Source organism: Montipora capricornis, chromosome 5, assembly GCF_036669925.1.
Source record: "Montipora capricornis isolate CH-2021 chromosome 5, ASM3666992v2, whole genome shotgun sequence".
In the NCBI taxonomy this organism is placed as follows: Eukaryota; Metazoa; Cnidaria; class Anthozoa; order Scleractinia; family Acroporidae; genus Montipora; species Montipora capricornis.
In genome coordinates, this window is record NC_090887.1 from 14,062,928 (window position 1) to 14,080,427 (window position 17,500).

Here is a 17,500-nt window from a genome sequence, read left to right on the forward strand (position 1 = left end):
AAGTAAGGAACACGTCATGGATTGCGGGCTCAAAGAGCAGATATTGCGGTGATCTCTCCATATAGCGAATTTGCGGGAATTTGCGGAACTTCGCATAAGTTTGGCCGTAAATTTCAGTTTTGCAACGGAAGGATTACGATTTGGTGTGTGAAAGACTTCGTTTGTACTGTCAGCATTTTGATCTCGTGTTTTCAGAGGTAAGGATTGCTTCGTTATTCCCGTAGACTGGGCAGTTTTGAGTGAGGTGGATGTTCCTGCTTGTGTACTGTAAAGGCAAAGTTTATGTTCCTGTTCAAACCTGAACTTTGTTTGGCCTAATGGAAGCCTACGAGTTCACAAATAATTTCTATTATTAGTTTAGACAGTTCTTGTTAAGATTCAAAACTCCTAAGTGATCACGAAAGTTGGTTTAATTTTAGTGCGCTGTCTGTAAACGTTTATACAACTGATTTATACAGTATCAAATGTGCAAATCTCAACTTCTAAGATTAAAATTAGTAAGTAAAAAAAAAAAAAGAGATTAAAGAGTAATCCACAATATATAATTAAGCTTTAATATGAGAGTAACTATGTAAATTTGTATACATTGTGTACATTTACTCTTTGCATGAATTAAACGTAATTATCCAAGTGTATTAAGACCCCGTTTACACGGGTGGGGACAAATTTTTGCACGGACAAAAACTGGCACGGTCCCACCTTGCGTTCACACGGGACCGGTGGAACCGGACAAATTTTAACGGATAAGTGTGAAAGTTTGGGGCCTGAAAAATGCAGGTCAACTTTTTGACCGGCACGGTTCCAATATGCGTATGGACTCGTGAAAACACCCAAACCGTGCAAGGTTTTTTGGGGTTAAGGCATGGAATCTACGTATTTTTTTTTTCTTGATAAGCAAAAATGTTGCAAGGTCCCAATTTGTTACTTATGTAAAGTTACATTTCGCTCTGTTTAAAATCAAATTTGACACAAAACAAATTAACAAAAGCACGTTACAGATATGAGGAGACTAGCGGCAGTTGCATGCATCGGCTTTTTGAGCCGGATTAGCTGGGCTAATGCATTACACGTTGCTACAAATGGCCATTGTCTCCAATTTTCATTGATCGAGGTAACGTAAACATTTGACTGAATTTCTTGGTAAGCATGTAAAGCTCACAAAACAACCGAGCGTGGGAAAAGTCTCAGACCAGCAAGCTATGTTTGATTTGCTGCGTACTACACCCCTCTACAACGTGATTGGCTAAAAGCATAAGCTTAACCAAAACACAGCAGAGATTTTTAAAAAGCCATTCGTGACTGGTCTCAAAATTTGCACGGACCCATGTAAACACCATTGCGATCTGTAACAGAATTTGCATGGTTCCATGTAAACAGGCGGTCCAGGTACAAAATTCGTCCGTGCCAAAATAACTATTTGTCCAGACCCGTGTAAACATAGCTTATTTTTTGAAGACCTGTGCAGAGATTTCTTGACAAGAAAAAGGACTTTAAAAATTTTAAATCTTAAATAAGGCTGTGAGATTACCAAGCTATCCAGTCATTGGAGACTATTCTATTCTTGCCACAGCAAATCAAAACTTGGGAATGAAAGAAAGATTCTTATTCCATTGCTAGGGTAGTAAATTTTAATCTCAATCCCATTGAGTGTGATTGGTTGTACCTGTCATTAAGTATGATGACCTCTGGTTGGTTGCAAATAAGGTGGCACAATTCATGGCCTGTTCTTTGCCACATTGTTCCTGATGTAGCGGACATGTGGTCTTGTACCCGTGGGCAAGTAAAACAACTGTAAGGCTTGCCCGATCAGGCAATCAGAATTTTTGTTAGACTAATATTAAGTGTATCCTTCCCCAGTCAAGTCAAGATCGCTACGATGAAAAACAGCAACAACAGCATCTCTTAAGATTTTAAACACTGTTTAATTAACGTAAAAGAAGAAAATTTCATAAGTGAACTGAATTTAGTAGACAAAGTCAACGTATAATCATCGTGGTAGAAAAGTGCTTTATGAAAGTGCGAAAAATTTCCAATTTGCTTAAAATAAACACTGTGCCTTGTAAAATATGTCGCATTATTTCGATGCTCCAGTGATTTTCTATCTGTCATTCACTGAAAATTCATTTGCATGTGAATATTTCAAACATAAAATTTAGAATACTGTTTTAATACATTGGTGTGAAGAAACTTCTAAAAACTCGTAGCTTGTATCAGCTTCGATTGGTCATCAAGAAATATCAGAGTACTAATACACCAGTTGGGTTCAATGAGCAGCATATCGTATGTAAATCTGGTGAATGTTCTAAGGAATTTTGTGTTTTTGAAAGTGTACCCATTTGCCCAAACTGTGTCAAGCATGACCATCACCTGCGGCTATTTCGGTTTTTTATTAGTACTTCGACTTGTGGAGAAGAGCAGTTATTTCCCTGTGGAACTTCAGACATTTGAATGGAATCTTGAAAGATTTTATTAAAATTCCCCCAAAAGCGACTGTGTCTTCCCACATGAATCTTGACTTGACATTAAGTGACTTATTGCATAGGACCTTGCACATGATTCTGATCATGCTAGAGCAGAAATACTTTCAGATCTGACATTAAATCATGAAACGCAAGGATTTCCATGTCAATCAAATAGCAGGCTACCATGTTTTGGCTACATACAATGCAAAAGATTGGAACCATTTGAAAACAAGAAAAAACGAGACGAATGAGAGTATAGAGGGGTCTGCCACAGGTGTCCCACTTAACAAATGTGGAAATGTTTTTTTTGTTTGACCAGGGTGGCTGCATGTCAGGTCAAACCTTGTCCCTAGCCTGACACATGACAGGCTTGTACAAATATCAAAACAGATTATTAGGAGGAACATGTTCGTAGCCGCCATCTTTCTCAGCAAGAAAAGAGTGTTTTTCAGAATCGAACCCAGTTTTCACACGGCCAAATACGCTTCGATACTGTGATTTTGAACAAGCACTCAAGAAAATTCTACCTTTTGTCACGCAATTTCAACCAACTTTGAAAGGCTTAAATTAAAGAACATACTATTCGGGACAAATGGCATTTACTTCAAAACCAGCCTAATCTCAGAGAGATATTTAAGAAATAAGGAATCTCTCTTGACCTCTTATAGAAAATGAAAATTGCTTAAAGATATGCTTGTCAAAGCAAAACGGTAAAAGCTACTAAAACACCATGGACACACAGCAGGAGTCTCATTTGTCTGTCAAACCCATTTTGCGCAACATTGGTGGGCAACCGAAAAAAAGCCACAGGTAACCAAAAAAACAAAACTGGTAGCCCAAAGGGCAAATTAGTAAGAAGGTAAGTGTCAAACACTGACAATGGAGCATGAAATATCAAGAATTAGTCAAGTTTGGAGCTGGAAAGAAAGAAAGGAAATGATAAGCAGAAAAAAACAAGAAAACTTGCATCTGATGTTGACTCCGAGTATTTAGAAACTCCCAGAAATTAAATCAAGTAAAACTCCTACTTGGACGCATAACTCTAACTTTGAATCCACTAAATTGTGTTCCAAAAAGGCAACGTCACAAGAAACCTAAAAACAGTTCAGCAGAAACAGAAATTACATGTGCCAATCAATCAAACTAACACCAACAGAAACAAAACAGAAACATCAAAAAATAAAAGGTGAATGTCCTTTTTACAGCACATGCCATCCCATCATCAAAACAAGATTAAACAGTATCTGTTGTTTTCAGTGGTGACAGCTCTAGAAGATACGTCACAGATACATTGTGTAACTGCTTTGTTCTTAATTTAGGGCACTTTAATATGTCGGACGAAGATCGCATGAGATCAGAGATTGCAAGAATGCAGATGAGAGGAGATGAGCTGACTGACCAGGTGATTACACTAGTACTCATAATCCTGAATGTGGTAACAGTTGACAGACTTTTAAATACAAAAACCAACAGATGAATCAAGGTCAGGAATCACAATTTAATGGATCTGACTAATTACCTGTTGTAATTTTGAGAATAGGTGAAAGTTATTTTAAACGACCCAGTGTCTGAGAGTATTGCTGTGATGGGACCTGAATAACCTCTGAGCCAACATTTAGACTTTGCTTAAACTTTTAGCCCTTTCTGTTTGCTTGTATAGGTAATTACATGATTTTGAGTGCAATTTGGAATAAATAAGCACGTCGAGTAATTTTTTTCAAAGATGAATGGTGAGTGCAATTTGTAGTCTTTGAAAAAAATTTAGAAGTGCTTATTTATTCCAAATTGCACAAGAAAAATCATGTGATAACTTATTCATAATATACATTAAAAAATATGTGAATAATATACATAAAAAAAGTGCGAGATGGTTAAGTAAAAGCAACACACAGGTATCACGCAATCACCCATTAGGGCTCGTATTTGATTGGGTATCTCTGACTTTGTGTGCTCATTGACCAGGGCAACGAATTTCCACTTGTCTACCCATCCCAGACGAATACTCTTGTATCTTGGGCAAGTGGATTTCCAAAAGCACTTGTCCTACAGGACAAGTAGAGTTTGCCAAAAAAAAAGTTATTTTCTACTGAGGTCTGAGTTCCCAAGCATCTCTGCACTTTTTCAAACTAGCCTGAGTTTTTCAAATTTTTTTTTTCATGGCAGCTTTCCGCTTTTTCTCTTCTGTTTTTTGAGAATATCTGAATCTGTTGTTTCGGTAAAGACTGGGATCCACATCCCCTATATAGAAATGATGACCTCGTTTGAGACAAGGCTTCATTATCACTTTCAAGAACGAGGTGATTATCGTTGTGGCAAGATAAGTGTAGGGTTAGGGGTAGTGTTGTGATCATTAAAGAAGTAATAAAAAGTTTTAATGTCTTTGCTGTCAGTCTAACAGTTAGATTTAAATGATCGAAACACTCCAAGCCATTCTGCTACATGTATATAAAAGGCACTGAAGGAAGATGCTTTGAAACTTCACTGTCACATGAACCATCCAAAGAACGTGCAAAATAAAAGCAGATCACATGGTACATTTTCACTGTCAGTGTACAAGATGTCGGCGAATCAGCTTGACCTGCAGAAAATTGGTAGTAAACGAAAACCTGACTCCAGCCAAGAGGACCATCGTAACTGCAAGACATGGCATCTGACAGGATGCGGCGATGCAGATCCGCATAATTCACTGAAATCCGCATCTTCCGCATAATTCCGATATTTTCCGCAAAAAACAGAAGAAACACCTGATATTAGTGATAAAGCAGCTCCTTAACATCCTCAAAAACATAAAAGCCAAAGAAATTGACTGTTTTGAAACGCTTATTTTCCTGAACATTGAAGAAAACACACCATTTCGTTCGCAAGATGAAAGTTCGTACAGCTGTAAGAAAGATTGTAAGCAGTTTCCGTGCATTTTTTCGCCAATGAGCTTGGACACTAGTTTTTGTTCCTACAATGCTTCCCATTGGACGAGAAACAGTTACACTTCAGCAAATGACGTGACTGATAAGAAACTAAGGGCGCGTTCGATTGACCGTATTCCAGAATAAGAATACATGGAATAGAAGTTAGAAATCCTTCGTTTTTACGGAGATTCACATTAAAATTATCAAACACCTTCTAAAATGCTATTTTAAACATATCTTTATTATCCTCGTTGCTTCAAAAGCGCCAGACATACCGTTTTAAATCATCACTCCACGTATTCTTATTCCGGAATAGGGTCAATGCAGTCGAACGCACCCTAAATCAATGATCGAGGGAATGGATCACGCTCCAAAGGTATTACAATTTTGCTCCATTATCTCCAAATTGAAACAAAATTCATGACGAGGAACAAAATTATTTTTTTATCGCTTTATTTATTTTACCAAAAGTTGCGGCGAAATCCCAACTGCTAACCCTTTTATTTCAACGGTGAAAGCTGGTCGCAAATTGGTGACTCCTCCGTGTATTTTAATCACAAAGGGCAAAAATTCAGTCACAAATGCGATTGTATTGGTTGCAATTTCAATTATGGATTTACCGTAAGCATGTAAATATATTGGACGGGCCTAATTATTAGTTTTATAACTTGTTTAAATTTTCGCATAATCCAGTGTAATTTCCGCATAATCAACGCAGTTTCCGCATAATGTGGCCAAAAATTTCCGCGTAATCTTTAATTTTTTTCCGCATCCTATCAGAAGCCATGGCAAGAGTTGATTGTTGTGTCAACTGCCAGTCCCATTGTAAAGGAGTTCTCTCCATAAGAGGCCATAGGCACCAGGGATCAACAGTGGCAAGAACAAGAAGCACTTTGTCTCCTCTGCTGTCCAGCATAATTCCCGTCAACCAGCTGCTATAGCAGAACATAGTGAACTGGAGCAACGTCCACCTCTTTTTGCCTTCTAAATCCTACTCTGGATGAGGCTTGAAGTGACCTTTGTTAATTTATTTTGCAAAACTTTACATGTAATTTTTTTTATTGTCTCATTGTTTCAAAACGTATGCCAGTAGAAATTGAGATTATTTCCATGAAAACAGCCTCAGAATATTGCCGGGACTTGTATGTTTCATCTTAGTTCGCAATTTTAATGCCTCATAGATGTGCTGCATTTTCTCGTGTATTGTACATAAAGAATGTGAGTGATCCCGATGTTAATGTGTATGAAATGGTGTTGTATTAAAAAGTGCAAAGAAACAACAGAAATTGAAATAACGGTTAAAATAAACACTTGGTATAAAACAGATTATATAATTTCTATGTTTTTTAATGATATTTTGTTATTCATGTTAATAATTTTTTGGATGAGCGAATTAACTATTTGAACATTACTTGTCCAATCACAAGAGTGGAATAAAAAAAACGTTTTTTGCCCTACATTGACCAATCAAAACACTTAATTTCTTGCTTCTTTTTGCACTGAATTACCTCTTTTCTGCCCTTTGTAACCTGAAAACTGTAAAACTACTTCTATTAGCCAATCAGAATGGAGTATTTTTTTCACGTATATTATTGGGTGTGTTAAAATGACTGGGATTGGTTAGTCTTCATACTCTTTAAACAGTACCCTTTTAAAGTACATCTCTTTCTGTAGTCCCTAGAAAGCACAAGACGCATGTTGCAGATGACTGAAGAGGTGAGAAGCCTTAATTATTACAACCATTGTTAGCGCTGTCCACCAAGAAAAAGACTACATCAAAGTTTCCTATAAAGGCTTTTAAGCTTGTTCATCCTAAGATTTTGTCTGTCTTGGATACATTATGTTTATCAATGAAATGTGTTTTGTTTTTTTCATACTGTATCAACCCATTGACTCCCAGGGGTTCGCCATTGACGAGTAAAATCGTCTGGCATTAATCAGAGTAAAATGCTAAGTGTTGCTGGTTTAGGCTGGCTTGGGGGACAAAGAGTTAACCCATTGACTCCTTCAGGTACTCCAGGACACCCCCAGTTGACAAGTAAAATCGTCTGGCATTGGACAGAGTAAATTCTGTCAAGTTTCATTCCCAGGAGTCAATGGGTTAATGAAAGGGACACAGTTTTTGACTCAGTGGTTAACCCATTGACCCCTGAGGCACCCTAGAATGCCCCAAGTTGATGAGTAAAGTCGTCTGGTGTTAGGCAGAGTAAATTATGTTAAATCTTATTCCCAGGAGTCAAGTCACATGTACATGTACAGGTGTGTGCACAGAAATGTGTTTATCAACTGAGTTGATTTCGTAAGTAAGCCACCTTAAAGAGATTCAAATAATCTTTCGAATTTGTGCGTCAGCCCTGGAAATGTCAGCTTTTGATTTCTTTACGGTGGCCAATTAACCACATCAACTGCTGCTGGTTATTTCAGGATGTTTAGTTTACAATGTATCTACTATGCAGCCAATAAACAACTGTCAAAAAATATTCCCTATAACATGACTTGCTAAGTAAACAACAAAAGTTACAGTAAGCAATCTACAAAGCATGTTGATGGTGGGCTGTAATGATGATGATGACATAAACCCTCAGTGGCTTTGTACAGGATATGTTGTAGTTAAAATTTTTCAGACCAGTTTGTTTTTTCACTTTCCTTTGTCTTCTAGACGTTATCATAATTAGAAACAAAGGAAGATAAAAAACAAACCACACATAGTTTGAAAAGTTTTTAACCAAGGAAAAATTTTAATTACATTAACACATACTCCGGTATAAAATGTGTAGTATTTTGTTTTTTAAAAGAAATATATTTTAGACCTTTATGTTTAACCCCTTCACCTCTAAGCTCGATTTCTGCTGCTCACTTGAGTTTGTATCGTTCCTGAGAAGAGATGGCTGGATGCATCAGTGTACAAAAAAATTTATTTTGCCCTTGGTGCCAACTGGAAGTAAAATAACTGTTTCTGAACTCAGGCAGTAAAAAAAGGACACAATAACGTTCTCCAGATCCTCAAACACTTTCCTTTGTGGGAATCTTACATGTAGTTGTTACCCACCTTGAGAGCACCTTTTAAGGTGAAACCTTGAGCACAGGCCAGGTCAAAGAATACCTTCGCAGCCACAACTTGAATGCATCCAGCCATGGTTTTGGGAGTCAGGGCTGGCTCATTTCCCAAAACAGCAGCTAGTAATTTTATTGAGCCTACTTCACCCCTGAATGGGCCCCGACTGATGAGGGAGGATGAGGGAATGAGTACTAATAAGGGGGGACAGTTCTTGAGTAGACCTACACTGTAGTCTAGATGTTGCTAATCCTTTTAACCCTTGAAGTTTCCCCATTGACGAGTTAAATCATCTGGGTTTAGACGGAGTAAAATCTTTAAGTATCACTCTTGGGAGGCTCTGAAATGTTGTCCATAAGATCTGATTGGTTGACAGCAGTTATTGACATCCCAGCCAATCAAAAGCAGGGCAACAAATACATCTGTAGCCTGTAAACTGTCAGTCATTTGATCCACTTCGTGGAAGTTTTTACAAGGGCATTTGATTCTGATACATATATTGATGATAATTTTTGATTGTGCTTGGCTGAAATGAATTGTGTGCTAAATTTCAGACCCAAGAAGTGGGAATGAAAACTCTGATGGCTCTGGATGAACAAGGAGAACAACTTGACAGAGTTGAGGAAAACTTAGATCAGATCAATGTTGACATGAGGGAAGCAGAAAGAAACCTAACAGGTCTTGAAAAGTGCTGTGGCCTGTGTGTATGTTCATGGGGAAGGTATGTACATTCAAATTTAAATAATAATTGTTATTCCTCACTTCTCACTTAAATCAAATGGCATTTAAATACTGTTTTGAAATTTTAAAATTAGAGGCACTCAACAAAATTACTCCATTCTGGATGATAGCAGTACAATTTAAGTTACCATTACAACCACTCTTACAAGGAAGAGTGTCAAAGTAAAAGAAGTAGTTGAATGTAGTTTTTTGTGTGCAAAATTATTAAAACATTAGCGTATTAATGATAGTTCAAACAAGAATACTCAATTATTCTTGATGAAAGATTTGTCATAAGTGAACAAAGGAAAAAAAAGTTTTTGTCAATAATCCAATGTGTTTTGTAGGCGAAAGAAGTTTGAGAAGACAGAGGAGTATAAGAAAGCATTTAAAAGCAGTGATGATGGGGTTGTTTCAAACCAGCCTGGTTAGTAATCAGTGATGCACAGGGTTCTCATTAAGTGTGGGTTCCTTGACTGTGCAAAAATCAATTTTTTAAAAATATTTCAAATCCCTCATGTCCCACCAGGGAGGTGGCAGTTCTCGAGCTTAGCGGTTAAGTCCACTAGTCCTGGACTAGTGCAAAATGCTTCTGGACTAGTAGAAACTTAGAACCACTAGTCACAGGACCAGTAACTACTTTGTAATTAGGTTTTGCAATGTTAAAAAAATACATTAGATGAAAACAAGTACACTTCTTGTAAAAAGATAGTCCAATGCGAGGACTGAGGTGAGAAGACTAAACAAGGCTGAGGTTGGGACTAGGCACTAAGGAACTGCCAACCCACCATCTTTGTCTCGACTTCCCATGTTATCATCATGAAGAGATTAGAGGCCTATTTTTTAGTTCTTACAGCAGCGATTATCCAAACAAATGCCATAAAGAAGGTAGTGGAGACGCAGAAAAGACATTAGAGACAAAAGAGAACAAGAGCATTGAAGCGACCAAGAAATCTTCATTTGATCAAGAGGATCGAACCATTAAAGTCAGGCATTTCCACCCTGAATAGAAAAACACTTTTCCTTGGGTTATTTACAAAGGTGACAAAATGTTTTGTTCAACCTGCCTTGATTTTCCAGAGAAATCAAGTGATGCATCCAGTTTTGTAAGCGGCTGTAGTAATTTCAGAGTGGAATCTTTGAGAGGTCATGCGAAGTCAACAGGACACATTCGGCAGAAGAGGATATTCGTGTCAAAGCAAACCCTAGAAATGCACCTCTACCAAGAGCTCTTCTTCTTGTTTCAGAAGAATTGAGACTAAAAAATGAAAAACTATTTGACATTGCCTATATGATCGCTAAACTTGAACTTCCTTTTACTACTTTCCCAAGTCTGTGTGCCCTAGAAAAAAAAACATGGAGTTTGTTTAGGAAACACATACCAAACCAACAAAGCCTGCAAAAACTACATAGTTGCTATTACTGACGAGCTCAAATACAATATTTCTGAAACAGTTAAGGCAGCATGTTTTATTGGAGTCATGGCAGATGTGTGAGAGATGTGGGGACAAGAGAGGTAGAAGATGTGCATGGGAGATTTTTGGAGAATGCAGTGCCTGTGAGTAGATTTGCAGCACTTAAGGAATGTCACAATGCTAAGGCAACTGGTATTGCAAAAGCTATCAGAGAAGTCTTGAATGAAATAGATGACGACTGGAAGCAAAAACGTGTTTGTCTGGGATCTGATGGGGTAAGTGTCATGATTGGAAAGGATAACAGTGTCTATGTTCATCTGAAGGCAGATGTTCCCAGTCTAATAAGTATTCACTCTATTGCACAGAAGCTGGAATTAGGATTTCAAGACACGATCAAAGATGTAAAACTTCTCCAAGATGCAAAGGAGATGTTGCAGGGTACTTGGAAATACTATAATAAGTATTCCTGCAATGCTGTATGTGAAATCAAAGAGCTGGCAGAAATGATGGGTGAAAGGGCGTACAAAGCTCTGATAGCTGATGTTTCCAGGTGGATTCCTCATTTAGAGAGAGCTCTTAAAGTATTCGTGACTAACAACTATAAGTTAGTGGTTACTCACTTTCAGCAAGCCAATCAAGCAAAGGACAGCAGTGCTAAGATGCAGGGCACAGCTACAAATTGCGGAAAGCAGTTAACAAGAACCTGTTTGTGAAATTCCTTCACCTTCTCGACATTGTGCAGCAAGTTAGCAAAGGTCTCTCGTGTTTCAAAGAGAAGAGGGTACCATTGCGTTAATTCAAGATAAGATAAATGCACTCAATGCTGGACTAGAAGCCCTAAAGACAAGGCCAGGAGAACACCTGAGATCATTTGAAGTATCAGTTGGTGCTGATAACCGATTCAATGACACAGTTTTGTCAAAGCCTCTTTCCTAACTAGAAGAGATACATTGTACACTAATTGATCTTGCAAAGCAGTACATCAGCAGCGGATTTAGTAACTTCAATGATGATTCTGTTCTGAAGGCGGCAGCTTCCACAACAGAACCGTTACTTTGGCCCAATGATAGAGCAGCCTTACTTGTGTATGGGTAGATCACTTAGATTCTTCGATCAATCAGTTTGACCATCTGATAACTGGGCCTACCATTGCTTTTAATGAGCTCTCTTGCAAAGATGAGTGGTTGGAGCTTAGGCATCATTACCACCAAGATAGGGTAAGACTTTCTGCTAAGGAGTTCTGGCGGGAACTATTTACAAACCCTCATTATTCAGCAAGATTTTCCAATCTTCTGGTTCTCGTTGAGTTGTGCCTTGTAATGCGAATTCAAACAGCATGCTGGGAAAGGGGTAACTCTTGTCTAAACAGGATTATGACAGACTTGAGATCATCCCTTGATGTTTTCACTGTGGATGTGATGATGGATGTTCATATTGCTGAATGGGCCTGAGCATGCTGAGTAGAATGCAACTACAGCTGTTGTAAGATGGCTTGATTCAGGGCAAAGGCTAAGGAGGCCAGAAATAATGGACACTTGAATTTGTGTTTTTATGAGTGGGTAACATCTCTTTATTGAATCATGGGCATCAGACTCTTTACTTTAGTGACCTACATGTATTTCATGTATGGCAATATCCGTGAAAGACTTAGAGCAGAAAGAGTCGACACAAAAAATGTAACATTTTTTTCAAGTTTATTGTCACCGTACATTAATGGCTGACTCTTATTTAATTTATTAAATTGTGGGTCAGCCTGGTCAGTGTCTGTCACTCTTCTTTGACTCTCTGCCAGTGGTATTATGAAGTTTCATGATGACATCAATGAAATTTAATTGTAGAAAGATATTGCAAGTAATATTACCATGCTGCAATCAGGAAGGACTACCACAGATTTACTCAGGACTAGTAAATTTTCAGTTAAACTAATTCCAGGACAAGCGATATAAAAAGTTAAAGTCGAGCACTGGGTGGGATTAACAGTGTTAAAAGACAGTGAATTTGAAGGGTTTGTTTTCAAGTCCTTGCAATGATAAATTTCTGAGTCATTGATCCAGATTCATACCATTGTTTTTCCAGGAGCGAGATATCAGTCTGAGGGAAATAGTGGAGAGATGCCAAAAACAGGCTACATACAAAAGTAAATAAAATACTGTATTATCATCGGAAAAGAGAAAGTATTGTTAGTTACTCTACCTAAGTAGGTTAAAGTAAGCTGGATTCTGTCAGGTCTTGGGACAATCTTGGTTGATGTCAGCAATTTTTATCAAAGCATTATATTTTTGGTTTGCATTCATGTGATGAGACGGCCATGTTGGTGTACAAAACAATAGAAAATAGCCCCACAAGTTTTGCATAAAAATAGAGTCAAATTCCCAAAAGACATTTTACTGCATTGTTCTGTACACCAACATGGCTGCTGTGACGTCAGATGCAAACCATCAGTTGAAAGAAATCACCTCGTATAGTTTCATTGGTAAATGCTGAAAATAGTAGGACTGAGTGTAAAAAAAGTACCAGTGGATATTTCTCTTCAACAAAATTAATGACAACTAATCACTTACTGTTTAAAACGTCTTCAGTTAATTTTGTGCTAGATGAAATTTAAAAGTGTACACAGACTCTAGGAATTTCGCATTTTGGCTGAAAGTTACTCCACGTGACCACTGTTTGATGATGAAAAGTCCTCTGTCCAGTATGAGCCAAACCAAATTATTGAACCGCATTTTATGGTATGGCCTTCTTGACTTGATTATGGAGTTTCCCGCTTGATTAAATTAAAATTGAGTAATTGAAGTGAAAAAAAAATGTCCTGTAAGTTGCAGTGGGACCCTTCCAGTTCTAAAATTCTTGGTTGGGGTGTCAAAATAAGTATAAAGTCTGGGCATAAATACTAACAATGATAACTATCTTGTGTTATTGTTGTTTGATAGGATAACAGGCGATGCAAGAGAAGACGAGATGGATTCAAACCTTGGGTGAGTTTGCCCGCTGCAAGTTGACTTGACTACAATTTACCTCGTTATTGCTTTGCATAAATAACTTACGTGGGAGAGGTTATCATCTTCGCCTGTAGCCAATATTCACTCAGCAGGGCTCAAAGTTAACGACCAAATGGTCGCACATGCGACTAAATTTTTGGTTTTGGGCCTAAAAGATCATGTGTGATCGCACTCGCGCCTTAAAAGCTCAAGTACAGTGCAACTGAATTGCTTTTCTTTCTCACCTGACCACACTTGCGTAGTCCGAGTGGTACGTCACGAAACAGAAACATCAATCAACAGATATAAAGATATACATAACAAAATGTGGTCCTAAATAATAAAGTTACATTATTTCTCTTTCAACGGTGTGTGTTTATTTGCCGTCAGTTTTCTCAACAAATTCCCCCAACGCCGGTGAAGGTCCATTTTTCCTGTTGATGTTTCATTCCATCCCATATTCTTCTGTTTGTTAAAACTCCGCTGACACATGCAAATGAAGACTACGAATAAAGCACATGCTTATTGCGCATGTTAAAGGTTTGTGATAGTGAAAGGTTTTTCTTCAAGGTAAGAAAATTGTTAAAAAAGTTAATTATACTCCAATTAAGTCATCGCACTTGTATTGTCTTGTATTCAATAATTTCGTATAAAAAGCCAGCCTTCACATTCTACAAAAGGAGTAAATCTGCCTGGAATGATACTGCGTCACTACATCAGTACATGATAAAGCTAAAGAGGATGAGCCAACGAGCAAGAAGAGAAAAATATACAAATTTCAACGAGCAGGCTTAAACGAATTCGAGTAGCTAGAGTGATTGCAGACTATCGTTTGCGATCCTGCGATCGTATGGAAACCAAAGTTCTGCGATCTGTGATCGAAACGTATCCCATAATATTTTTAATTAAAACCCATGATTCAACACTTCTTAGCAACAAAGCCCGAATGTTGTTCGTTTATGTTCGTTACTCTCTGTCAGAAACACGAAGTTCTGTCACCAGTGTGTGGAAAGCCCCAAGTTCTTGTCTCTTCATGAATATTTTTCGAATCCAAAACCGATGTTTCCGTCGGTTTTGAAGCTGACGATGTCGTCGCTTCAGGACTAAAAGAAGAAATTAATTTACTTTCACCAAATGTCCTCCTCGATGTCCGCCATGTTATTTGCTGGGATTTTCCCGCGAGCACAACGCGCGTGTACATTTGACATTTCCGCTGACCAAAATGTATGGCTACAGTCGGCTCCGCGATCATTTGCGATCGTCTGCGATTATATGGAAACAGCTCTTTGCGGTCCGCGATCGTCTGCGATCATATGGAAACCAGCTGTGTCATAAAAGGATTCTAATACATTACAGTACTAATTGGGGACACCAAAACAAAGCTAGTTAAAATAAAGTAAAATTATCCTAATTAAGACTTAAAGAATCTAAAATTCCTAAAATTCGTAAAAAATTAATATGTACAATTTATATCAATTTAATCATATAACATGGCAAGAGGCACAGCTACTGTTGTTCAATGCAAAGATATCTCTACAGTTTATCATTCGTTTGAAGTCTTTCAGAGTTGGTGCACTTCTCTCAGAGTTGGACAACTTGGACCATAACATTGGGCCCAAGTATCTGATGGAGTGCCTTCCATACTTTACAGTATTGTTATCTTGGAAGGATAAAGTCTGAGTTTTGGAGGCTACCATTTCTTTTGAAAATGTTTTCAAAGTAACCTGGCACCATTTGATGCTTAACCTTGAACATCAGAAATAATATGTCCTTCAACCTTCTTTCATTTAACGTACACTGTATCTAGATTTGCCCTTTTTAAAAGGTCTTCATAAGATGAGGCCTTGTCCAGGTAGATTACGCTTATCCGAAGCCCTGGCAAAATGCCATACGTTTTGACAATACCTGAGGTGTGGGAGAATACCCGATTTGAATAGTATAAGTTTAGCTGGAACAGGTACTACATTTTTCAGACGGGATATTATACCTATTTGTTGACTAGCCTTCCTACATAGTTGGGCGACATGTTTACTAAAATTTAAATCACTATCTATCGAAACTCCAAGTAATTTCATTTCATCCTTTTGCTGAATGTCCTCAAGTCCAATCTTTATATTCATAGCTTTGTCAGGGTACTTTTTGTCTGATCCAAACCGATGATTTGATACTTGTTAAAATTGCCTTGCAGTAAGTTTTGATCGTACCATACAGGGATCTCGTCCCCTACTTCCTTGAAGTTGGTTTTGCACGTTTTGAAGTGTAATGCCCGATACAAATACCTGCGTGGTGGTCATCAGCATACATTAAGATACTCCTGTCTGTTAAGTAGTAATTCAAGTCATTTTGGTAGATATTCCATAACAAAGGGCCAAAACAAGATCCTTGTGGGCATCCTCTTTTCAGAACTCTCCATTGACTTAGCATTGGTGCGAGTTTGGCTCTATTTTGCCTATTATGAAAGTAGGAGCGAACTAGGTCTAGGGCTTTGTCCGAGAAGCGATATCATTCCAATTCTTTTTTATAAGAAGAGAAGAGTAAAGTGAATCAAATGCCTTACTCATATCAGTAGACAGCATGCCAACCATTTTCCACAATCTAGTTCCATTTTCCATTCTTTTACAAGTCGCAGTAGGGTTGTCTCGCAGCTGTGTGATTTATTGTATGCTCAGGCTGTTACGTTATCAGTGAGGATGGGGTCAATGAAATTTGTAATTTGTTTGCTCAATAACTTTTCATAAATTTTACCCACAACAGGTAAAACAGTGATTGGTCTATAATTGCTTGTGTCACGTCTATCATCTTTTTTTAAATATCCCTTTTCCAAGTTTCCGGCCACGCTGCCGTCACTATGGAAATGTTGAAAATCGTACATAATGGGGCAATTTCCTTTGAGGTCATTCTTAAGAGCCTGATAGGCAAGCCATCATGACCCGAAGCCTTACTGGCATTCAGACTTTATATTTCGTTTAGTAACTCTGCTTGCTGTACATTGGAGAAAGTGAAAGGTGGTCTGTCAGACCCACTCAACGTTTCCTTTATGATTTTTATACTAATATATGCGCTAAAATTGTCTTCCTTTAAGTTTAGGATGTCTGTCCCGCCAATGTTGTTTGCCATTGTAGAAAAATAGTCAACAAAGTGTTCCACAACAGTTTCCTGATTTGTTTCTAGTTTACCATTTATATTAAAAGTGTTGTTGTTTCCAGCACACGCATCCTTTTTATGGTTCAAGAAGGGATTAAAGGTATTGTCGAATTTCTTAGGGTTATAGTTCAGACTATTGCATACCTTTTGCCAGTAGGACTTGATTGATTTGCGTCTTAATTTGGTAGCCTCATTACGCCATTTGTTTTTGACCTGATGGAATCATTGAAGTCCGCGTCTATTATCAATTATGAAGTTGTGTATATATTCCGGTTTTCAAGAATATTTTCTTTGGTTACAAGTGTACATCGAAAAGGAAATACATGATGAAAACTTGTCTGTTATCTTGAATGTACTTTAACATGATGATAACATGTAATATTAATTTGTTGTTGAAATTGAGAAGTCAAGTGGACCTAAAAACCACAACAATTTTATCACTGTCTAAAACGAAAAGTAAGTCAGCCTTAGTTAAGACAACAAACACAGGATTAAAATAAAATACAAAAAACTGAAGATGACGTAATAACGTGTTAAATTCTGATTTTTTGTTAGAACAGGTGCTCCCAGTATTCTAAGCTGTGCTCCTAACATTTTCTGCTGTGCGCCTAGAAACATACACTTGCTAGCACAAGTTCTCCCAAAGCCAAAAATAAACTTTGAGCCCTGTAGTGCAGGTATCTTACTGGGAAATGCAAGTCTTTTCGTGCTGCTCGCTATTCAGTGTGCCGTCATGTTGGATTTGAGATGGGTAGGGACAGGAGGTCACCAAGGGGAGCCTCTATCTCCACTAATTCCTTGAGTCAACCCTTACCCGAGT

The 17,500-nt window shown here is 37.9% G+C and overlaps 1 protein-coding gene across 1 annotated transcript in view; it reads left to right on the top strand.

The window, feature by feature from the left end:
• Window positions 1-39: 39 nt before the first annotated feature.
• LOC138049573 (synaptosomal-associated protein 25-like) overlaps window positions 40-17,500 on the top strand; it is a 26,063-nt gene continuing 8,602 nt past the window's right edge. The window contains exons 1-7 of the mRNA XM_068895918.1: window positions 40-197; window positions 3,782-3,864; window positions 7,043-7,084; window positions 8,978-9,144; window positions 9,491-9,570; window positions 12,635-12,695; window positions 13,489-13,533. Coding sequence (XP_068752019.1) covers window positions 3,793-3,864; window positions 7,043-7,084; window positions 8,978-9,144; window positions 9,491-9,570; window positions 12,635-12,695; window positions 13,489-13,533 — 467 coding nt within the window. The 5' untranslated portion in view covers window positions 40-197; window positions 3,782-3,792. The remainder of the gene's footprint in view (window positions 198-3,781; window positions 3,865-7,042; window positions 7,085-8,977; window positions 9,145-9,490; window positions 9,571-12,634; window positions 12,696-13,488; window positions 13,534-17,500) is intronic.